This window comes from Lampetra fluviatilis, chromosome 51 (genome assembly GCF_964198595.1).
Source record: "Lampetra fluviatilis chromosome 51, kcLamFluv1.1, whole genome shotgun sequence".
NCBI classification, from domain to species: Eukaryota; Metazoa; Chordata; class Hyperoartia; order Petromyzontiformes; family Petromyzontidae; genus Lampetra; species Lampetra fluviatilis.
Genome location: NC_136325.1, coordinates 7239477 through 7266377, shown reverse-complemented (window position 1 = coordinate 7266377; position 26901 = coordinate 7239477). Strand labels below are relative to the sequence as shown.

Sequence of the window (26901 nt, the reverse complement as noted above, 5' to 3'; positions counted from 1 at the left end):
GTTGGTGATGATGATGTTGGTGATGATGATGTTGGTGATGATGATGTTGGTGATGATGATGGTGTTGGTGATGATGATGGTGTTGGTGATGATGGTGTTGGTGATGATGATGCTGGTGATGATGATGTTGGTGATGATGATGTTGGTGATGATGATGGTGTTGGTGATGATGTTGGTGATGATGATGTTGGTGATGATGATGTTGGTGATGATGATGGTGTTGGTGATGATGATGGTGTTGGTGATGATGGTGTTGGTGATGATGATGCTGGTGATGATGATGTTGGTGATGATGATGTTGGTGATGATGATGGTGTTGGTGATGATGATGTTGGTGATGATGATGTTGGTGATGATGATGGTGTTGGTGATGATGATGTTGGTGATGATGGTCCTCCTTCACAGCACGTAGGGCCAGAGATGTGTCCATGGAAGGTGTGAGGATGGGCCCCGGGCTACCGGAGGGAGGCAGGGAAGGCCTCAGACACCATGTCGTCTCGGAGTGCAACCTAGCCTGGCACGAGCGCCGTGGTGACGTCACCGCGCTACAATCCCAGTTAAACCCGCGTTCGATTCCCGGTCGCGGGCAGCGCCGATGGTCAGTGGTAGTTGAGCTTGCCCTGGGCGTCTCATAGGTCGACTCAGCCTTAAAATTATTAGTACCCTGCGTGGCGAGTTTGCACGTGTTTCATGCAGTGCAATGCATCCATAATTGAGTGTTTTTTTGGGGGGTGATGTCGCGTGAATATGAATGTTGTTAAACCCGCCACCACCCGACATGGCCGATTAGTAAAGTTTGTCATGTAACACGAAACGTGACAAATGACAAAGCACGAACATACATAATACATATACTAAATGTGCATACATCACGTACATACATAATGAACATACATGATGTATTTCGATTTAAAGCTTTCGTGACTGCAGGGATTCATCTTCTTGGTTATTTCGGTAAAGTCACGTAGAAGGGAAGTAATAAAATAATAAAAAAGAAAACACAATAAAATAATTCTCACGACGTTTCGGCCACAACGCAAGCAGCCGTCCTCAGGTGAAAACCAGGTCTGTCGAGGCGACAGAGTCTGAATGAAACAGCTGTTTCAGAGTCTGAATGAAACAGCTGTTTCAGACTCTGTCGCCTCGACAGACCTGGTTTTCACCTGAGGACGGCTGCTTGCGTTGTGGCCGAAACGTCGTGAGAATTATTTTATTGTGTTTTATTTTTATTATTTTATTACTTCCCTTCTACGTGACTTTACCGAAAGAACCAAGAAGATACATGATGTACATACATCATCTACATACATCATCTACATACATTCTGCTGTTGCAAAATCGATTTCACTCTTAATTTTAGAACTTTCGTGACTGCAGGAATTATTATTTGTTTCTTTCGGTTAAGTCACGTCTAAAGATAAAACAATAAATTAAATTAAATAATAGAATACGACGTTTCGATTGCAACACAAGCAATCATCATCAGGTATAATGAAATAGCGACATAAAATCTAACCAGAAAACTATAGACAGACATATTAGCAGACAGATATCACCAAGATACATAGCGAGAGCAACACAGGTAACAGAGAGGGGTGATCGTCTCTGTGTGGTGGCCTTAAATAGACAGAGGGGGGGGGGAGGCAGAGAGAGGGAGGAGGGTTAGAGAGATTTCACTCCAAATGGCAAATGGTGCCACCCCACTGGTGACGTCACAGCCACCCCACTGGTGACGTCATATCAACCCCACTGGTGACGTCACAGCCACCCCACTGGTGACGTCATATCAACCCCACTGGTGACGTCACAGCCACCCCACCCGTTCGTCACCTCCACTCAAGAGATCCTCAATATTTGGGCTATATTTGAGCTTGGCCTACTCTTCCTCGCTAATCAGAATATCTAATCCGTACGGAAGGAATCCGATGAGCCGTAAAGCTCTTTTCCCACCCGCGCTTTACCCCCACCACACGTGACCGTGCCGATCGATGATCGATCGGTCGATCGATCCATCGAGCGTGGGTTGCGTCGTCACCCGTGGTCAGGGCGGGATGCGGGGGTCAATGAACGTGCCCACAGCCGCACCGCGTCAACAGCCGCACCGCGTCAACAACAGTGGGAGATGATTTCACGACACAATGTGTGCGTGCACGGGCGATGATGGTGATGGTGGTGGTGATGGTATTGATGTTGGTGATGATCATGGTGGTGGTGATGCTGGTAATGGTGGTGCAATGGTGGTGTGCTGATTCTTGGAACCATGATGATGATGATGGTGTGTTGGTGCTGCTTATGCTTGAAAGGATGATGATGTTGATGATGATGGTGGTGGTGATGATGCTGGTAATGGTGTGCAATGGTGATGCTGATTCTTGGAACCATGATGATGATGGTGATGATGATGATGGTGGTGTGTTGGTGCTGCTTATGCTTGAAAGGGTGATGATGTTGATGATGATGGTGGTGGTGATGATGATGATGCTAGTGATGATGGTGTTGGTGATGATGATGTTGGTTGATGATAATGTTGGTGATGATGATGTTGGTGATGATGGTGTTGGGGATGATGGTGTTGGTGATGATGGTGATGTTGGTGATGATGGTGTTGGTGATGATGGTGTTGGTGATGATGGTGTTGGGGATGATGATGTTGGTGATGATAATGTTGTGATGATGGTGTTGGTGATGATGGTGTTGGGGATGATGGTGTTGGTGATGATGGTGATGTTGGTGATGATGGTGTTGGTGATCAGGGTGTTGGTGATGATGGTGTTGGTGATGATAATGTTGGTGATGATGGTGTTGGTGATGATGGTGTTGGGGATGATGGTGATGTTGGTGATGATGGTGTTGGTGATGATGGTGATGTTGGTGATGATGGTGTTGGTGATCAGGGTGTTGGTGATGATGGTGTTGGTGATGATAATGTTGGTGATGATGGTGTTGGTGATGATGGTGTTGGGGATGATGGTGTTGGTGATGATGGTGATGTTGGTGATGATGGTGTTGGTGATGATGATGTTGGTGATGATGATGTTGGTGATGGAGTTGGTGATGATGGTGTTGGTGATGATGGTGTTGGTGATGGTGTTGTTGGTGATGATGGTGATGATGGTGTTGGTGATGGTGTTGTTGGTGATGATGGTGATGATGGTGTTGGTGATGGTGTTGTTGGTGATGATGGTGATGATGGTGTTGGTGATGGTGTTGTTGGTGATGATGGTGATGATGGTGTTGGTGATGATGGAGTTGGTGAATGTGATGATGTTGATGATGGTAATAACACTGGGTGCTCATCGTATTGATGATGCCGGCGGTGATGGTAACGAAGATGCCGATTGTAATTATGGTGGTGGCGACGATGGTGGTAACGATGGTGGTAACGATGGTGGTGGTGCTGGCAGTTCGTGATGGTAGTCATGGTGATGATGGTTGCCATGGTGAGGGTAGTGACGGTGGGTGGCGATGCTGCAGTGAAAATCTCCGCTCCATTTTGTCACTGAACGCGGTTGTGGCGTTGGTGACGATCGGGGGGGTGGGACGCGTGCACGAGACGATGATGGTGGTGATGATAGTGATGGTGATGATGATGATAGTGGTGGTGATGATAGTGGTGATGATGATGGTGATGATAGTGGTGATGATGGTGATGATGGTGGTGATGATGATAGTGATGGTGGTGATGATAGTGGTGGTGATGATAGTGGTGGTGATGATAGTGGTGGTGATGATGATGGTGGTGGTGATGGTGGTGATGATAGTGATGATGGTGGTGGTGATGATGATAGTGATGGTGGTGATGATGATAGTGGTGGTGATGATAGTGGTGATGATGATGGTGATGATAGTGGTGATGATGGTGATGATGGTGGTGATGATGATAGTGATGGTGGTGATGATAGTGGTGGTGATGATAGTGGTGGTGATGATAGTGGTGGTGATGATGATGGTGGTGGTGATGGTGGTGATGATAGTGATGATGGTGGTGGTGATGATGTATTGATGATGGTGATGATGATAGTGGTGATGATGATGGTGATGATAGTGGTGATGATGGTGATGATGGTGATGATGGTGGTGATGATGATAGTGATGGTGGTGATGATGATAGTGGTGGTGATGATAGTGGTGGTGATGATAGTGGTGGTGATGATGATGGTGGTGGTGATGGTGGTGATGATGGTGGTGATGGTGGTGATGATGGTGGTGATGATAGTGATGATGGTGGTGGTGATGATGTATTGATGATGGTGATAGTGGTGATGATGGTGATGATGGTGGTGATGATGATGATAGTGGTGGTGGTGATTATGATGGTGGTGGTGATGATAGTGGTGGTGATGATGATGGTGGTGATGATAGTGATGATGGTGGTGGTGGTGATGATGGTGATGATGATAGTGGTGATGATGATAGTGGTGATGATGATGGTGATGATGATGGTGATGATGGTGGTGATGATGACGGTGGTGATAGTGATGATGATGGTGGTGATAGTGATGATGGTGATGATAGTGATGATAGTGATGGTGGTGATGATGATGATAGTGATCATGATAGTGATGGTGGTGATAATGGTGATGATGATAGTGATGATGGTGATAATGGTGGTGGTGTTGATGATGATAGTGATGATGGTGGTGATGGTGGTGATGGTGGTGATGATGATAGTGATGATGGTGGTGATGGTGGTGATGGTGGAACTGGTCTCACCGTTAAGATTCGTACAGCAGCCCGAGCGAGCGCCTTGCACGATGCGAGCGCGAGGAGGGGAGGGAGCAGAGTGCGGGAAGGGAGGAGAGTGCGGGGAGAGAGGGAGAGTGGGGGGAGAGAGTGGGGGGAGAGGGAGGGAGGAGAGTGGGGGAAGGAGTGGGAGGAGAGTGGGGGGAGGGAGGAGAGTGGGGGGAGGGGAAGGGAGGAGAGTGGGGGGAGGGAGGGAGGAGAGTGGGGGAAGGAGTGGGAGGAGAGTGGGTGGGGGGAGGGAGGAGAGTGGGGGGAGGGAGGAGAGTGCGGGGAGAGAGGGAGAGTGGGAGGAGAGTGGGGGAGGGAGGGAGGAGAGTGGGGGGAGGGAGGAGAGTGGGGGAAGGAGTGGGAGGAGAGGTGGGGGAGGGAGGAGAGTGGGGGGAGGGAGGAGAGTGGGAGGAGAGTGGGAAAGGGAAAAGTGGGGGAGGGAGGGAGGAGAGTGGGGGGAGAGTGGGGGGAAGGAGTGGGGTGAGGGAGGAGTGGGGGGGAGGGAGTAGTGGGGGGAGGGAGGAGAGTGAGGGGGGGAGGGAGGAGAGGGGAGAGAGAGGGAGGAGAGGGGGGGGCAGGAGGAGGGGACGCGAGCGAGGGGTGAGACACGGATAGGATGGAGGTGACGGTGGATTTGCGAGTCTCGCCGTCTCCCATGTCAACGATGGTGAAGATATCGAGCGCAGGGGCTGCGGCATGAGCAGCGGTGATGCCGGCTGCGTCGTTCCTCCTCCGAGCGGCTGACGCAGCAGCAGCAACAGCTCAATCCCGGACTGGAAGATGTTACCTACCTCGCCTGGTACGCAGGAGGTCGTGGGTTCGATCCCGACCCTGACGATGCCTGTTGCTGCTGTATATTTGTAGTTTGCGTCTCTCATCATTATCAAGGTGGCTAGGAGATGTTAACTACCTCGCCTGGTACACAGGAGGTCGTGGGTTCGAGCCCGACCCTGACGCCTGCTGTATATATTTGGTGTTTGCGTGTCTCTCTGGGGCCGCCCATGAATGACGTCATGCGATTTTGGACGATTTTTGACCCCCCCCCCTCGTCACACGGCGTCACAAAAAGTCAGACCCCCCCCCCCTCAAATATGACGTCACAAATCTCTGCCCCCCCCCCCAAAATAAAAGATGCTTCAAATCGCTTTAAACTATTGTCATTGTAGTGCGTATTTAATGTGGCGCTGCACCCTGATGTTGTAGGAGAAAACATCAAAAAGTCTATTTAATTAAGTAGAACGTGTTGTCTATATTTATTAAAAGTTGCGCATTTTACGTGACGTCATATTTCTCAAACCCTTCCCCATCGTCACAAATGTCTGACCCCCCCCCCCCCCCAGGTGCGTGACGTCATTTATGGACGGCCCCTCTCCCCGTGGTCGCGTGGATTTTCCTCCACATTTGGAATCGACTTCACGCGATTTTTCGGTTGCTGCTCTGCATGTCCACGTGATGGCAATGACAAGCCGCTTCGTTGAGCGATCATATGCGGCCACGTCGCTTCTGAAAACGAGCCGTTAAACGTGTTATTTTATATAATAATAATGTTAGTTATATATTCTTTGGTTATTTCGGTAAAGTCACGTAGGTAGAAAAGTAAAATAAAACACATTCCTGCGGTGGGAGCTGGTAGGAACGTTGGGTTGCTCGGTCAATGGCCTGCAGGGTCAACGGCGGCGTGGGGTATTCCGCAAATATGGCCGACTGTGAGGGCGGGCACAAGCCGGCGTGAGTAGGTTAAACGTTGAGTTTTATAAGGGCACCACGGGCCCCTCTCCACCCAGCCCCACCCCTCCCCACCCAGCCCCACCCCTCCCCACCCAGCCCCACCCCTCCCACCCTCCCCACCTAGCCCTTCCCTGCACGACGGACACAATAATCCCGTGGGCTGGTGTAACCAGGAGGTTCCTACCAGTATAATTCTACCTACGCGACTTTACCGAAAGAACCAGAGTATGGATTCGTGCAGTCACGAAAGCTTCAAATCGAGATTAATGTTAGTGAGAGTTAAGACTCCCAGACGAACCCCAAGCGCATCTCTCTTTCGCTCTCTCGGGTTCAAACAAACCAAAGGTTAATATCTCACTCCCGTCAATTCCGGACCGCTACCTCGGCTGGCTTAGAGCACGGAATGCATCAGCATGAGAGCACTACCGCGCCCAAATAAATTCTGTAATGCCCTAAAACGTCGGCTTTTTGCGACCAATATTACTCATTAAAAAGGTGTTTGAGTTAGATCACGTAAAAATAAATGTCGTGGGTTTATTCTCAAACACAAAACCCGGTGTGGGCTGTTGTTGCAAAAACCAATCGCCACGTTTTGTTTCACATGACAACCCCGTAGTGAATTGGCCGTGTCGGGTGGTGATGGGTTAACGACACACTTATATTAATTGCCGTAAGATACTTGTGCCGCTTCAGCTGGCCATGGTGATGATGATGATTATTTATTTTACGTTTTAATAAGGCGCCGCAGACACCAAGAAAGGGGGCTTCAGACCGCCGCACAGAAACAAAAGAACACATCTGGGAGTTTGTCGAACTTATCCTGTCGGCAATCAGTCAAGACAAATAATAATAATGATGATAGGTGTTTACCCTTTCTGGCAATAAAACAGGTGTGAAGATATTCTTGGTTCAATCGGTAAAGTCACGTAGAAGGGAAATAATAAAATAATAAAAATATTAAACAATACAATTCTCACGTTTCGACTGCAACACAAGCAATCATCATCAGGTGTGAAATCCACAGCAAGAAAATGTTATTGTCTTATATTTTTATTATTTTAATATTTCCCTTCTACGTGACTTTACCGAAAGAGCCAAGAAGATGAATCCCTGCAGTCACGAAAGTTAAGATATTCAAACACCAAACAGAAACCTTCTTCCAAGGCATAAAGTACTGCATTGACCACACGCGATTCATGTGGTGAACATACAAACACGCTCTGATAAAATTATGATATATGGATTGTTTTTTGACAACCCAAATATTATCGGATCACGTTCGTTTCCATGTTGACCGCAAGTGTCGTGTGGTTACCGACAACATGTTTCTATTTGGTGTTTGAACATCTTCAACACCTGCCGTTTCATTTCCAGAAAGGGTAAACACCTATAATTATTAATGCGCATGATACATTTGAAAGATAAAAAAAATCATACTTTGATACTGCCAAAAAAAATCCCAGAAAATAATGGTTTTAAAAAAAATAATATTCCTTCTAATTTTGATTTGAAGCTTTCGTGACTGCGGGAATCCATACTCTTTGGTTCTTTCGTCACGTAGGTAGAAAATAAAATAAATAACGTTTCGGGCGCAACCCAAACCCACCGTTGCTGCCAACGCGTCTATTGGAACGCAGGCGACGCAATTGGGACGCGACGCGGCTTGAGTCACCAAATTCCCCGGGACTCGGTCCCAGACCGTGGAACAGTGGAGCGCGTTCGTGGCAGAGGTCGCAAACGGGTTTTGATTCCTTACCCGTACCCGGCCGCACCAGGGTCGCAAACAGGTACCCGTACCCGGCCGGGTACGGGTAGCCGGGTATCGGGTAGGGTACGGGTACCGGGTACCCGGTTGCGACCTCTGGTTTGTGGGTCTCAGTCCGGCTGCGGCATGGAAACCGCGCAGGACAAATGGAGAACGCAGGGCACGGTAGGCTCTTGCGTGGGTCAGCGGTTGTCACCGTTACCCGACCCTCAATTCACAGGATCGGGCCCGTAGCCAGGCGAGACGCGTGGCCTTGTATGCTGCCAGTGTCGCGGCAAATACATCGGATACAATATCGGTGCCACGGTGGCTAGATGTTAACTACCTCGCCTGGTATGCAGGAGGTCGTGGGTTCGATCTTGAACCTGACGCCTGCTCTATATTTGGACTTTGCGTCTCTCTCTCATCATCATCACGGTGGCTAGGAGATGTTAACTACCTCGCCTGGTATACAGGAGGTCGTGGGTTCGATGCCGACCCCGACACCTGCTGCTGTATTTGGAGTTTCCGCGTTTCTCTCTCTCCCCGTGGTCGCGTGGATTTTTCTCCGGGTCCTTCGGTTTTTCCCCTCGACATTTAGAATCAGCGTGCGTTTAGAGTGTTTGGCTGCAATACATTTCCACGTGATAAGCCATCACGTTGAGCTATTATTTGTGGCCACGTTTAGAATCGACGTCACGCGTTCAGAGTATTTGGCTGCTTATGTACAAGTCCGCGCGATGATGATCATTACTATCCCACTTCGCAGAGCCGTCAAATGCGATAGCCAGGGTCGCTTCTGAAAGAGCTACGTACCAGCTCATTGGGGCCTTAGCTGCTAAAATAAAAACGTCCTTTGTAGTTTGGTCGACCTCGTACCGACGAAAACTTTCGGGCAGCAACAGCAGCCGCCGCGATGAGTTTCAGCGGCTCGCCCGTGGTGGAATCACCTCCCATTCAGCTCCCATTCAGCTCCCAATCACCTGCCATTCACCTCCCATTCACCTCCCATTCACCTCCCATTCACCTCCCATTCACCTCCCATTCACCTCCCATTCAGCTCCCATTCACCTGCCATTCACCTCCCAATCACCTCCCATTCACCTCCCAGTCACCTCCCAGTCACCTCCCAGTCACCTCCCAGTCACCTCCCAATCACCTCTCAATCACCTCCCATTCACCTCCCATTCACCTCCCAATCACCTCCCATTCACCTCCCATTCACCTCCCATCCACCTCCCATTCACCTCCCATTCACCTCCCAATCACCTCCCATTCACCTCCCAATCACCTCCCATTCACCTCCCATTCACCTCCCATCCACCTCCCATTCACCTCCCATTCACCTCCCATTCAGCTCCCATTCAGCTCCCAATCACCTGCCATTCACCTCCCATTCACCTCCCATTCACCTCCCATTCACCTCCCATTCACCTCCCATTCACCTCCCATTCAGCTCCCATTCACCTGCCATTCACCTCCCAATCACCTCCCATTCACCTCCCAGTCACCTCCCAGTCACCTCCCAGTCACCTCCCAGTCACCTCCCAATCACCTCTCAATCACCTCCCATTCACCTCCCATTCACCTCCCAATCACCTCCCATTCACCTCCCATTCACCTCCCATCCACCTCCCATTCACCTCCCATTCACCTCCCAATCACCTCCCATTCACCTCCCATTCACCTCCCATTCACCTCCCATTCACCTCCCATTCACCTCCCATTCACCTCCCATTCACCTCCCATTCACCTCTCCTCCCCCGAGTTCTTATCCCGAAACCTTCGCGCTCACTTCCGAGAATCACCAACCCACCCATCCGTTTGCACCATCGCCACGTGCTGCTATGTTTTTTCTTCTCATTTCTCCTCCTACATGGGATGGCGTGGGGGGAGAGGGTGGGGTGGTCATGGTATTCTGGACGTGGTGTGCCGGATCGTACGAAGGAGCGCCACTCGCAAACAGCCGGCGTCGCCGCCGCCTCTCTCTCCTCTCGGGTTCGGGGAAGTTTATTGGGAACCGCGAGCGTGGACAACGCGAGTGTGAACACGAACTCAGCCAGGGTGAACACGAACTCAGTCAGGGTGAACATAAACTCAGCCAGAGTGAACACAGCCTCAGGGTGAACACAGACTCAGCCAGGGTGAACACAGACTCAGACAGGGTGAACACAGACTCACCAGGGTGAACACGAACTCACCAGGGTGAACACAGACTCAGGGTGAACACAGACTCAGGGTGAACACAGACTAAGCCAGGGTGAACACAGACTCACCAGGGTGAAAACGGACTCAGCCAGGGTGAACACGGACTCAGCCAGGGTGAACACAGACTCACCAGGGTGAACACAGACTCACCAGGGTGAACACAGACTCAGCCAGGGTGAACACGAAGGCTGCTCGCTTGGGCTCAACCCCGGCGGTACGTCAACAACAAACCCGCGTCCGTGCGACCCACGCCAACGGATAAACGACGACAACGACGAAGACCACGAGGCATTCCTATTTACACGAGCGGCGGGCCCCGGGACGACGGCCGCAGGGGTTGCACGCCCGGCCTGACGGGCCCAAGGCGCGGGGCTACGTGGGGCTACGCGGAGCTACGCGGAGCTACGCGGGGGGGGGGGGGTGGGTGGGGCTATCTGAGAAGGGGCCTCCACCCCAACCCCGCTTTCATTTCTTGCACCGGGGCCCACGCTAGCCGGGCGGATCCGCTCCCCGCGCCCGCCCCCCCCACAACATACCACCACCACCGTGTTAAAAGCTCAATTTCCTTACATCACCGGAGTTGCTTCGAAGAGTTCCAGCGATTCCAGTTACGCTCGAGACGCGCGCGCGCGAGAGAGACGCCCTCCCCCTCCCTTCCCTGCCTCCCCCCAGCGTGGGACAGAGGCCTCCGAACTCAGAACTCCATCTCGTGACGACGGCAACGACGACAACGAACCCCCCCCCCCCCCGACACCGCAATTTGAACAGAGAAGAGTGGAGGGACGGGGTAAAGAGCACAGCGGTTGCGGCCGCGACGGTCCGGCACACCCGAGGGATTCGCCGCCACCGCCAGCCCCTCGGGAGGGTGGCGGCGGTGACGGCGGTGGCGGCAGGCCGCCCGTGCAACTATCTCAAAATTAAAATGACCCGGGAATCGGCGTCGGTTCCAGCCCCCCCCCCCCACACTCCGAGCTGCGGACCGGCGGTCGGTGGGGCGCTGCCCAAGGCTCGGGAACCACCCACATGCCTCCCGTGGCCTGGCGCGTAACCCCACACACACCGCCGGCGAAGTGAACGCAGCCGGAACTCGCGACCGTTCACACGGCCCCCCCCCCCGTCACCCGTGCCGCGTCGGTCAACGGGTCTCGTTCGACCGTAACTGTGCGGGTTGGTGAGGGGTGGGTGCCCCCCACCTCACGCCCGGTTCATATAGTCGCTCGCCACCGATGGCAACCAGTGCGGAGCGCCAACCGATGCGCCACCGGCTTTCCCCCCAACTGCAAAAATGGAATATTATAATCAAGCCGTTCAAAAGCGACCGAGCGCGACGCGGTAACGCCGACGACGACGCGTAGTAAGACATGCAAGTAAACACGGCCCCTGCCAGCATGGCCTGCACGTGAACAGAACAGCGACCGCAATGGTACGTCATATCAACCGCACCGTCAAGGTCGCAGCGACCGCACCAGTAAATCACGAGCAGCGAACAGGGTAGGAATAGAACTGCTTATAAGATCCGTCTCAACCAATCAGGGCACGACTGTTGTCGTGCGTTTGCACCACGGGCCAATCACACGCGGTATAATTTTGGCTTTGCTCCATTTCCACACACATTTACGATTCCTGTTAAAATTCCCAATTTTCGCATCTCCACACTCGCACACGGCCGAGTAGCAAGCGCCGTTAGCGAGCACCTACGAACACCGGCGGCAACGTCTCACGATGGGGTGGTGTGGCCAGCGCCATGCCCAGCTGGCAAGAACCGGCTTGGATAATTATCACTGACGTTGGCAGTGGCTTTTGGGAAGTGAAACTCAGGCCACCAAGTTCGTAGCGCAGAGCGCAAACCCCAAGCCAACGCCACTCCTTACACAGAATTACAGACGCAGACACACATCAACACGCAGAGAGGCGCACACATACATACAATGCACACAGAGGAGCACACAGACACTCAACCCCCCGTGTAGCCTTAACAGACTGTTGGGGCAAGTGCTGTTAGCGAGCAGCACCTATGAAGGCCGGTGCAGTACGAGGGGGTGGGTGGCCAACACCACGCCCGGCCGCCTTTGTCTCCCCAGTGGCGATGTTTACACACCGCACCAGGTACTCGTTAGAGGCTGAGTCGACCTAGGGGAGGCCCAGGAGCGGTTCAGATAACCGTCACTGGTGTTGGCCGTGAGCGGCAATCGAACTCGGGATGCCGTGTTTGTAACGCAGCGCGCTAACCGCTGCACTACCGCTCCCCACATACACACAAGAGATGCACACACAGACATACACACATATGCACGCACGCACACATACACACACACAACAACCGCCATTGGCCACTAAATGGCAGTGACGTCACCACGACGCTTGTGCCATTGCTCACACACATACACACACACACAACCACACACACACACAACCACACATACACACACACACAACCACACGCACGCAGGCGCGCACACCTCACACCCCCCATCACACGTTCTGCTGCTGCTGCTGCTGCTGCCGGTCTGCGAGGGAATGCTCGTGCTTCTCCACCTGCACGGTGACCACGTCGCGAGCGCCCTGCGCCGCCGGAGCCCTGCGCTCTTCTTCGCCGGCGCCTCCCGGCAGGACGGCACCGCCCCCGCCGGCGCTCGCTGGCGGTGGCGGTGCAGCGGGAGGAACGACGCCGTCGGCGCCCGTGGCCCCCCGCCCCTCGCTCCTGTCGAACTCCGACGAGGTGGACATCGTCGACGAAGAGGTGGAGGAGGCCATGGACGACGACGACGGAGAGGCGGAGAGGACGCCCCCCGCCGCCGCCGCCCGACCCCGCGGGTCCTCGCGCTCGGAGGGGTCGGCGTCGGCGTCGCCGTCGGCGTCGCCGTGACGACGCCGCCGGTGCCGCCGCCGCCGCCGGCGCTCCTCCTGCCGCTGGGCGGCGGCCGGGGAGGGGGCCCCGGGGGCCATGGAGCCGAACGAGGAGCGGCCGGAGCGCAGGAGCGGGGTGCGCTCGCCCTCCCGCGTCTCCTCCCGCCCCGAGTCGGAGGGCGACGAGGGCGATGGCGGGGACGAGTCGCTCGACGGCTCCGAGCCCGAAGAGTCGCTCTCCGGGGCGGCGCCCAGCCGGCGCCGCCGCGAGGGGATCACGCGGCGCTTGCACACGGGGCACGTGCGCTTCGAGCCGGTGAGCCACGGGTCCACGCACTTGCAGTGGTACGCTGCGGGAGACGGAGTGGATGGGTGATGGTGTGGGTCAGGGGTACGCTGCGGGAGACGGCGTGCAGGGGGCGACGGTGAGGGCGAGTGGTACGCTGTGGGTGATGGTGTGGGTGAGTGGTACGCTGAGGGTGAGTGGTATTCTGTGGGTGACAGTGAGGGCGAGTGGTACGCTGTGGATGACAGTGAGGGTGAATGGTATTCTGTGCGTGACAGTGAGGGCGAGTGGTACGCTGTGGGTGACGCTGTGGTTGAGTGGTATGCTGTGGGTGAGTGGTACGCTGTGGGCGAGTGGTACATTGTGGGTGACGGTGAGGGCGAGTGGTACGCCGTGAGGGTGAGTGGTACGCCGTGGCGGGGGGCGGGCGGGGGGGGGGGGGGTACCGTGCGAGCAGGGCAGCACGCGCAGCTTGTCCCCTTCCAGGTACTCGTCCAGGCAGATGGCGCAAACCTCGTACGCGTCACCTGCACGCGAGACAAAGGTCCCCCCCTCACCGTATAGCCTCTGCGGCAAGTGCCGGCCACGCCAATGCCCCGGGCCCCGGCGTGCCAAGCGTGACGAGGAGGTGTCATGTGGCCGGCACGACGCCCCGGGCCGCCCAGAACCGGTTCAGATATCCGTCGCCGCCGATGTCGGCCGCGAGTTGCACTCACCGCCGAGCCACCGCTCCCCCCCGCGTGTGTACAAAGACAAAGATCCCCCGTGTAACAGCACCTGCCCCAGCAAGACTTGTTGTTGGGGCAAGTGCGGTTAGCGAGCACCTATGCAGGCCGACGGGGCACACGAGAGGTTGGGGTGGGGCCAGCACTGTGCCCGGCCGCCTTTGTCTCCCCGCTGCTGACGTTTACACACCACACCAAGTACTCAATCCTCAGGCTAAGTCGACCTAGGGGAGGGCCAGAAATGGTTCAAATAACCACGGCTGATGTTGGCTGTGGCCTGGAATCGAACTCGGGCAGCAGGGCAAACCACTGCACCACCGCTCCAAATCCCAACACGCAGACGCACACAGACACACGTACACAAGCAATCGGGACACACACGCACATAACATAACCGCCGTTCACCACCAAGTGGCGGTGACGTCACCACAGCGCTTGCGCCAGGCTAGGTGCACTTTGAGACCAGGTGAAGTGTCTAAAGCCCGCTGGCAGGAGGTCACGGAACAGACCTTGGTGCCATGCGTTGACCGTCCGAGATGATTGGCCGATGTACCAACTGCGCTCCCCACTGTACCAACTCTGTGTTTTATCCACCCGGGGCTCTGCTCGTTGTTGTGAGCTCCTCTGCCCTCCGCTGTTGCTGGTGGGCGACTGCCTCCAACTGCCCAGTAGCAGCGTCCTTTACAAGCACGCACGCACACACACGCACAGTGGCGCGCACGCAAGGCGCACCTTTTTTGAACTTGTGAATGGGCAGCTTCTGCAGCTGTTCCCGGGCCAGGCGGTTCCTGCGCGCCCTCCTCCGGTCCCTCATCACCTTCACCACCTGCGGCGAGAGGCCACGGCGCGTTCACAACGCGCACCGTCAACGTCGACATCGTCTTCATGGTCGTCATCGTCATCAACATCGTTGTCGTCAACGTCGTCAACGTCGACATCGTCTTCATCGTCGTCATCGTCATCGTCGGCAACATCGTTGTCGTCAACGTCGTCAACGTTGTCATCGTCGTCATCGTCATCGTCGTCATCGTCGACATCGTCGTCATCGTTGTCGACATCGTCATTGACATCGTCGGCATCGTCGTCGTCATTGACATCGTCGTCGACATCGTCGTCATCATCAACGTCGTCAACATCGTCGTCGTCAACATCGTTGCCGTTGTCGTCAACGTCGTCGGCGTGCCTACAAAGTTCTCAGCACTCGGTGCAAAACGTCGCGGCGCCTTTGCCGAGCCCCGCTCAGTACGACCGCCACTCGGTACGACCGCCACCGCCCCCAACCCCCCACCGGAGAGGGACGACCGCCCGCCACCGGAGCCGTCGCGCCGCCGCGGCTTGCGTACCAAGAACACGACGAGGAGGATGAAGCAGATGCCGACGATGACGAGGAAGGGGATGAGGTAGTACTCGAGCGGAATGGAGAAGTCCGGCGTTACCACCACGTGGCCTCTACGCAGAGGAGGGGGCAATCGTCATCGTCGTCAGCGAGCCGTCGCCGCTGCACACGCTCCGCTCGCTGCACACGCCGCACAAACCGCTCACTACACAGACCGTACACGCCGCTCGCCGCACACACCACATACTGCACCGCTGCACATCGCTGCACACGCCGTGCCGCCAGCTCGTCCCCACGTGCTCACCCGACGTCGTACACAAACTCCTCGAGGAGGCGGTTGGCCGTGCTCTGCCCCACAAACACCGAGGGGATGTCAATCTTCTTCCAGATGTCGGCTACGGACAGACGGACGGAGGGAGGAAGGAGAGGGAGGAGAGGGAGGGAGGAGAGGGAGGGAGGAGAGGGAGGGAGGAGATGAGAGGGAGGAGAGGGAGGGAGGAAAGAGAGGGAGGAAAGGGAGGGAGGAGAGGGAGGGAGGAAGGGAGGGAGGAAAGGGAGGGAGGAGAGGGAGGGAGGAGAGGGAGGGGAGGGAGCAGAGGAGAGAGGGAGGGAGGAGGAGAGGGAGGAGATGAGAGGGGGGAGGAGAGGGAGGGGGGAGAGGGAGGTAGGTTTTAACAAGGTAACTAAGACTTTGATCACAGTCACACTGACGAGAGAGATGAGTCGGCACGTGAGGATGGCAATGAGTGCATTTCTCTCCCTCGCTACCATCACTGGTGCCCATGCTGAGCAGCTGGTTGGAGTCGACGTTGTGCACAATCGCAGCCTTGAATCCGGCCTTTTGGGCGTTCAGAACCTGGGTGCGCACACACACACACACACGAACGCACGCACACACGCGCACGCATGCACACGCACAGCACGCACACGCACGGCACGCACGCACGCACACGCACGCACACGCACGCACACGCACACGGGCACAGCAGCATCGACAACACGGTGAGGCGCGGTTCTCGTGACCCTACCCAGGCAGACAACCAATCAGGGTCGCTGCGACGGAAGAACGGAGGCCTCTCTGCACCCAGCGGGAGGCCTTGGCCTACTCCCCGATTGCTCGTCTGACTCGACGCTTGTTGTCAGGTGAGCGGGCTGTTGTCCCACTCATGACCGTGGTAAACAGCCCAGGGTGGGCACCTCGCCCAGCACCACCACCACCACCACCACCGCCACCACCACCAGCACCACCAGCACCACCAGCACCACCAGCACCACCAGCACCACCAGCACCACGACCACGACCACCAGCGCTCACCTTCACGTCAAAGTTGCAGTCGTATCGCCTGATGAGCACGATGAAGGTGGAGGCAGCGGTGCTGTTGTGCGGCGGAGGAGCGATGGGCTGGCAGGCGTTGGCCGGCCTGGCGTAGACCAGGTAGCCCTGCGGCGGGGGAGAGAGAGGCGATGAGCGCCACGGCACCACCGCGTGTTGCGGCACGGCCACGGCCGAGGGGGGTGGGGGGGGCCGCCCCGGCACGGCGCGAGCTCGCGGGCAGCGGAGAACGGCGATCAAAAAAATCCATCGTCGTACTGTACTGCTGCGCCAACGTCTATGCCCCACCGCCGCCTTCACTAACCCGCAATGTCTTCTTGGTTCTTTCGGTAAAGTCACGTAGAAGGGAAATAATAAAATAATAAAAATAAAACATTATAAAATCATTCTCACGACGTTTCGGCCACAACGCAATCAGCCGTCCTCAGGTGAAGAACAGGTCTGTCGGACGCTGTCTTTCCGTGATAATTATTTTATTATGTTTAATTTTTATTATTTTATTACTTCCCTTCTACGTGACTTTACCGAAAGGACCAAGAAGATGAATCCCTGCAGTCACGAAAGCTTTAAATCGAAATTTTACCCGCAATGCCCGACGTGGTGATGCATGGGAGGAGGCCCTTCTACAGCAACGAATTGCCACAAGGGCTGCACGGGCAATGCGTGCGACGTCAGTGTTCGTCCGTGAGCGTGTGTGTGTGCGCACGGTCGTCCGTGTGTGCGCGCGTGTTCATCTGTGTGTGTACGCACGGTCGTCCGTGTGTGCGCGCGTGTTCATCCGTGTGTGTGCGCACGGTCGTCCGTGTGTGCGCGCGTGTTCATCCGTGTGTGCGCACAGTCGTCCGTGTGTGCGCGCGTGTTCATCCGTGTGTGTGCGCACGGTCGTCCGTGTGTGCGCGCGTGTTCGTCCGTGTGTGTGCGCACGGTCGTCCGTGTGTGCGCGCGTGTTCATCCGTGTGTGCGCACGGTCGTCCGTGTGTGCGCGCGTGTTCATCCGTGTGTGTGCGCACAGTCGTCCGTGTGTGCGCGCGTGTTCATCCGTGTGTGTGCGCACGGTCGTCCGTGTGTGCGCGCGTGTTCATCCGTGTGTGTGCGCACGGTCGTCCGTGTGTGCGCGCGTGTTCGTCCGTGTGTGTGCGCACGGTCGTCCGTGTGTGCGCGCGTGTTCGTCCGTGTGTGTGCGCACAGTCGTCCGTGTGTGCGCGCGTGTTCATCCGTGTGTGTGCGCACGGTCGTCCGTGTGTGCGCGCGTGTTCATCCGTGTGTGTGCGCACGGTCGTCCGTGTGTGCGCGCGTGTTCATCCGTGTGTGTGCGCACAGTCGTCCGTGTGTGCGCGCGTGTTCATCCGTGTGTGTGCGCACGGTCGTCCGTGTGTGCGCGCGTGTTCGTCCGTGAGCGCGAGTGCGGAGCAGTAGCGGTTAGCGCGCTGCACTACAGACCCAGCGACCCGAGTTCGATTGCCGCACCCGACCAACACCAGTGACGATTATCTGAACCGGTCCTGGTCCAACCCTAGGTCGACTCAGCCTCGAATGAGTACCTGGTGTGGTGTGCAAACATCGCCACTGGGGAGACAAAGGCGGCCAGGCGTGGTGTTGGCTACCCACCCCCTCGTGTGCCGTTCCACCCTTCATAGTTGCTCGCTAACAGCACTTGCCCTAACAGTCTGTTCAGGCTATATGGGGGATCTTTGTCTTTGCCTCTGTGTGTGCGATCGTGCACTTGGTTGAGATGGCGATTATCGTCCTTCCGTGAGCTCCTGCCAGCAAGCCTTCAACAAATCGCATGACCTCAGAGTGCACCTAGCCTGGCACAAGCGCCGTAGTGATGTCACCTCCACTGAGCGGCGAAAGGTGGTTGTTGTGCGCGTGCGTGTGTCTGTGTGGATGTATCTACGCGTGTGAACGTGGGGAGTGGTGGCGCAGTGGTCAGTGCAGCGCGCAACGAACCCGGCGACCCGGGTTCAAATCCCGCTGACGACCAACAACAGTGACTGCGAATATTTGAACTGGTCCAGGGCCTCCCTCCCCCTAGGTCGACTCAGCCTTAAACGAGCACATGGTGCAGTGTCTTCAGGAGACAAAGGTAGCCGGGCAAAGTGCTGGCCACACGCCCCATCGTGTGCCACACGTTGTGGCCTTAGTAGGTGCTCGCCAACAGCACTTTCCACAAGTCTGTCGTGAGCTACACGGGGACCTTTGTCTGTCTGCGCGCGGCGGCAAGAAAGCAGAAGGCGGCTCTCGGACGATTGTTGGGATCCGGCCAAAGCCGTCAGTCACGGTCACGTGCCGGCCAAGCCGCGAGGGTGCTGATCTTAAAGGTGCATTGGAAAATGTTGATACTCCGACTGATGCTCCTGCAGCTAATCTGGCTGTGACGGTCCCACCTGATGACGGAGACTTGTGTTGCCTCCGAAACGTCGTGATTTTTGTTTTATTCTATTTTATTTTCATTAATTTTGATGTTTTACCTACGTGACTTTACCGAATAAACCTAAGAATATGATGCTCCTGCTGTTGTGGAGTGACTCATGCAGCCAGCTATGGCTGCAGAGTTTGGTAGTACATGTTGTTTACATCGTTTATTGTGAAAATTCGGTCACAGTTCCTATGATCACTGTTTCCTTGCTTTTATGGCTTTATTTTGGTGATTTTCGATAAGTTTTTTGGTTTAGCCATGTTTGTTTGTTGTAGTACAGAGTTAGGCTGATGGCCTTAATCTAAGTTGTCTTGTGGTTGTTGTTGTTCGACTTGCATCCCACTGGGATTTTTGCACATTTTTGTGTACGGTGCTTTTTCTGCAATATTTTACTGTCCTTTCTTGGATTTTCTGTTTGCACTCAGTCACATAGTCACTTTAAGATGTTTTTTGTTCATGTTTTTGTTTGTTGCGGTTGCACCCGATTCAAGAGCCGAATGGCACACAGGGCTATACCAAATAAATGAACTTGAAACTGGAAGGGGGGGCACCGTGGCGCACAAACCACGTGACGCGGCACCCCGGGAGGTTGCCGCGTTCTCAAAAAACACGCACGTCTCTCGGTTCCTCTCCCACACACCGACTGCCACGTGGTCTCGCCTTCAAAACTCCTGCCAGCAGCAACGGAAGCGCTGCAACCGCGGCAAACCCCAAAGACGCTTGCAGATGCGCTGCTACGGCCGTATGGGAACGCGCTTCCTTCCGATGTCAGGAAGACAGTGAGAGCCGTGCACTTTTAAATCGTCGTCTGGATTCACAAACTCGTTTCATGTGAACTGCTTGTTGTTGCGTTTAGTTTGTCGTCCTTCCCCGCCCCACACCTCCGATTAGCACGGTCAGCTACGTACGCTGCGAAATAAGTTCAACGTGCGTACGTACAGCCCTGCAGGATGAGGCCCTCCCCCCACGGAGGCTTTACGAGGTTCACACGGGGATTATTCGACCACGCGTGGCCACGTTGGGAAAATGCGGGGGTTGCTGCCGGCGGACGGCACGTGCACGCAGGGGGCACAGAAGTACAGCACAACGTTGGATTGTTTTTTGTTGGCAGCGGTGCCCTCTGCACGCCCCACTGATGCATGACTGACAACCACGCAAGCTCTGGCCAGGCTCAACACGACTTAGCTTGCACGCTCCGAGATTTGCTCGTTAAGGCGCTCAAAAGTGAATCCACTTAAAATTCGGAGCGTTCTGCCAGCAGTAAGGCGGTTGGCGTGGCTGTTAAGCACTGCGACCAGCGGGGGTTTTGTGTACGCATCACATGACTCCCCATGTGACTGGTCAGATATGCCAAGCGCTCATCCATTCACGCGCGCACAAAAAATAACAGAGACAAAGATCCCCCGTGTAGCCCCAACGGACTGTTGGGGCAAGTGCTGTTAGCGAGGAGCACCTATGAAGGCCAGCACGGCACAAGTGGGGGTGGGTGGCCAGCATCACGCCCGACCGCCTTTGCCTCCCCAGTAGCGATGTTTACTACACCGGGTCAGATAACCATCACTGGTGTTGGTCGTGAGCGGTAATCGAAGCCGGGTCGCTGGGTTTGTAGCGCAGCGCGCTAATCGCTACACCACCGCTCCCCACGCACGCACGCACACACACACACACGTGACACGGTCACAAGAACGTTTAGTAACTCACCATTTCTATACGAACGATACGGTTTTTAGCCGCCCTTTGCCCGTTCTAACGACGCAGAAAGTGGGAATGAACGAGCGCTATCCATCCGATTCTGATTCTGTCTGCATTGCGGGTAAATACGATCCAGTGTGAATGACAGAATTTTTTATAAAGCTGCCGTATTGCGACGTCACATTACCGGAATTGTAAACGTCATGGGTTTGCTCTCCAACACACAACCGGTGTGGCCTCACGTCGTAACCAATTGCCACGTTTTGTTAACGCGACCAACGTTGCCGATTGGCCGTGTCGAGTTGGTGGCGGGTTTACCGCATTTGCATTTACACGATCTCACCCAAAATGAAAAAAAAAACCTTTATTACGGACGATATTGGTCGCGAAAGGACCTACTGCGTGTCAAACTGTTGCGTTGCTACTAGGCACTCCAGAAGAAGACGGGACACATTCATAAAAGCGACCCTGCCGGGAAAACGCTTCCGTGGACAAACGCGAATTGCGGAACACGTTACAGAGTCACGAGCATAGCCCGCGGTTTATTCCTGGCGGGCAGGCACCGGGAGGGGAGGGGGGGGGGGAGGGGGGAGGGTGTTACCTTGAGCCCTTCCTTGGGCAGCTGGTAGCCAAACATCGCTGGCATGTCGTCAAACGCCATGGTGCGGTTGTCCCAGCCGACCTGCGCGCAAGGTGGGGGGCGGGGGACGGGCGGTGAACCCCCGACGGCTCGTGTCACGCGCCTCTCTTCACGACGACCAAACCTCACGATCGCCGCCTCCTCCCCCGCCCCCTCCGACCCCCACTAATAAACGAGCGGCGTAAAAGCGTCGGTGCGAGAAACTCGGTGAATCGTAACGCCGCCCCCCCCTCCTGTCGTTCATCGCCGCGGCATCGTCTTCCGTGTTTGTATCGGCGCGGAAATGCCTCCACCACTCGCCAAAGGCGCTCTTACGCCCGCAAAAGCCAGCGACGCACCACCACCGCCTCAAAGGAGTGGTTGTCAACCTTGATTTGAAGCTTTCGTGACTGCGGGAATCCAGTCACGTGACTTTACCGAAAGAACCAAAGAGTATGGTTGTCAACCCTCACGTTGGCTACCTGTGTACCCGCCTTGTTTAATGTTGTTTCATCCGAGTGCTAACCCCCCCCCCACCCCCAACCCTTGCCGGACCCGACATGATTCTGAGAAATACATTTTATGAATAACGAACATTGTAGCCGATTGTCCATTTCGTGAGGTATATCCTAACCTAGCGAATAAAAAATATAAATATCTACGGGCGCTCTGCACGCGTGACGTAATTCGTTGGAGCTCGCTGGTTACGCTTGAAAACCCGCATTGTGTACGATCATCGAGTTTAAAAAGATCTCTTATAACATTCTAGACTACCACGTGGATTTAAAATGCATCGTAGCAGAGGTCGCAATCGGGTACCCGATACCCATACCCTACCCGATACCCATACCCTACCCGATACCCATACCTTACCCGATACCCATACCCTACCCGATACCCATACCCTACCCGATACCCATACCCTACCCGATACCCATACCCTACCCGATACCCTACCCGATACCCATACCCTACCCGATACCCATACCCTACCCGATACCCATACCCTACCCGATACCCATACCCTACCCGATACCCATACCCTACCCGATACCCATACCCTACCCGATACCCTACCCGATACCCATACCCTACCCATACCCTACCCGATACCCATACCCTACCCGATACCCGGCTACCCGTACCCAGTCGGGTAGCCGTTTGCGACCCTGGTGCGGCCGGGTACGGGTACGGGTACGGGTACGGGTACGGGTAGGCCGTGAGTCACTGGTGAGTCACCGTTTGTCACTCATTTCCCAACGTCTTGTCTCTTCTCACAATTCAAGTTCCTAGAATCAACCCACCCGCGCCTGCGACATGGCTTCATCCCAGAGGTCGCAATCGGGTACCCGATACCCATACCCGGCTACACGGGTATCGGGTAGGGTACGGGTACCCGTTTGCGACCCTGGTGCGGCCGGGTACGCGTAAGGAATCAAAACCCGTTTGCGACCTCTGCATCATAGTCATTTTACATTGGCACATTCATACGTGATTATTCACCAATGATATAATTTCACACATTGCTAAACCGCCTCACGTACCGCCTGGGACATTTCCACGTACCCCCAGGGGTCCACGTACCTCCCCCGGTTGAGAGCCACTTGCCCTCAAGGGTTGGGGCTTTCCCAGGAGAGCTTAAAAACCTCGTGTTGTGCATGGCAGTAACGGTAAAGAGGCAGCCACGGCAGCAAGAGGGGGCCCGGTTTGTTCGAAGGTGAGACCTCAGTTATCGAAGTCTTTGAATGAGGCGCGTCCGAGTGAAGATGACTGGGCCCCGACTTCACAACTCATGCTACGGCTGCCTCTGAAATGGCCCCGTATTATACATCTGTAAAGAAGAGCATTATAGCTCTTCGGATTCCTCCAGTAATAAATAAAGATGCTGATTCTGAAAAGCTGCCACTGGACAAAGCTTTTCTACAGGTGCCTCCCTCTGTAGCAAAACCACCCAGGGGTGAGTAGCGATGCGTGTAACTCTCCCACGTGCTTTCGGCTTGTACGGCGTGCTGATCAATTCGATTATTTAGCGGTAATAAAATGTCCGCGTTATAAGCCACTTTGTTGAGCTATCGCTTGTGGCCAGGTCACTTCTGAAAAAGAGCTGTGGGTCTCATTCATGGTTGTGCCGTTTAATGCGTGGGTTTACGCAGTAACTGTTACTCATCATAATAGATCTTTGGGTATGGCCGCAATATCCAATTATGAATTCTGGTTTCCAATCCATATGAATGTCGCGCCTGTGACTGAACCTGGGTTTTCATGTGTAGCGAGATGATGGTCTCGGCACGGTCACTGGTGACTTGCATTAGAGACCTGTAGAATTACATAGAAATCTTGTGAATTGCACGGAGACCCATCGACTCGCGTAGACCGAGGTGCGATTAAACCTGGTTCTCAAGCGTAGCGAGTTAATGATCTTAACCTGGTAACCAACGACTGCACCAAAAAAAGTTATCATGTCAAATTTAGTTTTGAGCTTAAGCTACATTCGAGCTCTAAGAATTAAAAATATCGGGTTCACCGTCACACAAAGAACTTTACTCTCAGTGACAGAATGGGTGAGAAAGTGGCTACCCGCTACTTTATGGATCAGAAATCACTTGAACGGATCTCAAAGGTAGCTCTGGCATATCCGCTTCCGCGAGATGTTCTAACACAAAGGGTGATGGGACGCAACGCGATTGCTTCAAAACAGATTTTTCGCGACCGTGCCGAGACGTTGAGAGAGCGAGAGAGACACCCACAGCCACAACGTCGCCGCTCGTCTTGGGCAGCGTAAGAATCATGGCGAGCAGCGCGGCGGAGCACAGGGGGAGCGACACCAGGCCCAGCGGGGCCCGCGCCGCAGTCAGGCCAGACATCACGACGCCGGATGAACGCACCCTGCCAACACACACAGAACGACAAAGACAAAGATCACTCCCCCCTCCTCACAGCCTTAACAGACGTTTTGGGGCAATTAGCTGCGAGCGAGTAGAAGCACCAATCAAGGCCGGCACGGTACACGAGGGGGTGGGTGGCCAGCACCACGCCCCGGCCGCCTTTGTCTCCCCAGTGGCGTTGTTTACACACCGCACCAGGCAATCATTTGAGGCTGAGTCGACCTAGGGGGAAGGCCGAGGACCGGTTCCGATAATCGTCACTGGCACTGGCCGTGAGCGGGAATCAAACTTGGGTCACTGTGTTCGTAGTGCAGCGAGCAAACCACGAAACTACCAGACACACCCACCCACATTATTGTATGTGTCCTGTAATCAATTAAGTTAGGAGCATTGTTAGCTGAAATTAGTCAAATTGTGATGTGAATTGGACATGACCCGATTACAAGGTCTGGCACCGTGATTACAAAGGACTAGTCCTTTGTAATCACGGTGCCAGTAACAAATGTGTTTGCAGTAAGGTGTTGTGTGTATGCCGGGCGACCCATTTATATAATCATGGAGGTCCCATGATGTAGCTGCTTACCTCAAGCTCTCAATGTTCCTGATAGTGCATTGTCTTTGTGTTGTTCGCCTTTTGGCGTCCTCTGGTCTAACATTGTTTGAGACTAGGCTCTAATGAAAGCTGTCTCTGGTATGGACCAATCAGTTTCAAAGACAATGTATCATTTTCCCACAGAGGATGTTTTTTGTTCGCATATTCACCACAACTATACATGTGGTTAACGCAGACATGATTCCTTGCACAAGGTTTCAGTTTAGCGTTTTAACATTTTAACACCTTTCTAGATTTGAAGTTTTCGTGACTGCAATGATCCATACTCTTGGTTCTTTCGGTGAAGTCACGTAGGTAAAGAAAATACAAAATAAAAGAATCACGACGTTTCGATTGCAACACAAGCAATCATCATCAGGTGTGACAACCACAGCAAGGAAGCGATTCGATTAAGCTGTGATTTCTTGTCCCGTTATGGTTCATTCTAGATTCAAATCTAGAATTAATTCTAGATTTAAATCTAGAATGAACCACCTCTACGGGGAGGGATTCCACTTATCTGTTAGAGCCAGAGGTGGGACAAAGTCATTGTTATGCAAGTCCAAGTCGAGTCGCAAGTCATCAAATTCATGACTCGAGTCTGACTCGAGTCCAAGTCACATGACTCGAGTCCACACCTCTGGTTAGAGCTTTTAACAGATTGTTAACAAGAATAGGTTTTACGCCAGAAAGCGTAAAACCTATTTTTATGACCCATTTAGTCACCACACTGTAGACATCGGCGCAAAAACAACATTCTTGAAAATCTTTGCATACTACCCCTTCCAGTCTCAATACCTCCAAATAAACAAGTTAACTTCCTCCCCGTGTAAGATGCGGGGCCCACCGCTCTCACATTCTTCTTGTCGGGAAGAAGGCAACACGGGCTCATTGTCGTTGTGTGGTTTGTGCCCGTACCGGCACGAATTCCACAACACGATATTTGTGAAAAGTGAGGTACACCCATTGCATTCGATCAACCCAGCGTGTAAGATGAGAGAGCGTTATAAACAAAGCATGCCGCAGATCGATATAAAACACACACACTCTGAATAAATATGCTCGCAATATGAATACACTGGAGATTGAATTGCGTGAGTCACTTGATGTGGGCAAAGTGAGACTAGGTCTCTGGCACTATTCAATCAGACAATCTCTGGGTGATGTTTTTTTCCCAGATTCGCATTCCTTTGCAAATTCCCGCTTCTTTAGCTGAACAGTTTTGAAATATGAAGGGATGCCACTTTTTAACCTTCGTGGAAGTGTAAGGTTATGGTTTTCTAGTTTAGGGAGCTTGGGTTTATGGGGTTGGCTTCGAGGTTAGGTTTTATGTGGTTATGGTTTAGGGTTTTTGGATTAAAGATTAATAGATTAGGGTTGACGGGGTAAGGGATTAAGGTTACGGTTTAAGGTTAGGGTTTAGGTTAATGCTTTATGGTTTGGAGGTCAAAGGTTAGTGTTTAGGCCAGCAGGTTAGGGTTTAGGCCTGCAGGTTAGGGTTTAGGCCAGCAGGTTAGGGTCTAGGTGTGCAGGTTAGGGTTTAGGCCTGCAGGTTAGGGTTTAGGCCTGCAGGTTAGGGTTTAGGCCTGCAGGTTAGGGTTTAGGCCAGCATATTAGGGTTGAGGCCTGCAGGTTAGGGTTTAGGCCAGAATGTTAGGGTTTAGGCCGGCAGGTTAGTGTTTAGGCCAGCATATTAGGGTTGAGGCCTGCATGTTAGGGTTTAGGCCAGAATGTTAGGGTTTAGGCCGGCAGGTTA

At 54.0% G+C, this 26901-nt stretch overlaps 1 protein-coding gene across 1 annotated transcript in view; it reads right to left on the bottom strand.

Annotated features, from left to right (window-relative positions):
- Positions 1–10110: 10110 nt before the first annotated feature.
- The window catches only part of LOC144948901 (E3 ubiquitin-protein ligase RNF13-like), a 17992-nt gene continuing 1201 nt past the window's right edge, over positions 10111–26901 (bottom strand). The window contains exons 2-10 of the mRNA XM_078878613.1: positions 24416–24554; positions 21651–21731; positions 16921–17046; positions 16374–16461; positions 15910–16000; positions 15613–15718; positions 15002–15095; positions 13991–14071; positions 10111–13608 (exon numbers count right to left, since the gene is read on the bottom strand). Coding sequence (XP_078734739.1) covers positions 12884–13608; positions 13991–14071; positions 15002–15095; positions 15613–15718; positions 15910–16000; positions 16374–16461; positions 16921–17046; positions 21651–21731; positions 24416–24532 — 1509 coding nt within the window. The 5' untranslated portion in view covers positions 24533–24554 and the 3' untranslated portion in view covers positions 10111–12883. The remainder of the gene's footprint in view (positions 13609–13990; positions 14072–15001; positions 15096–15612; positions 15719–15909; positions 16001–16373; positions 16462–16920; positions 17047–21650; positions 21732–24415; positions 24555–26901) is intronic.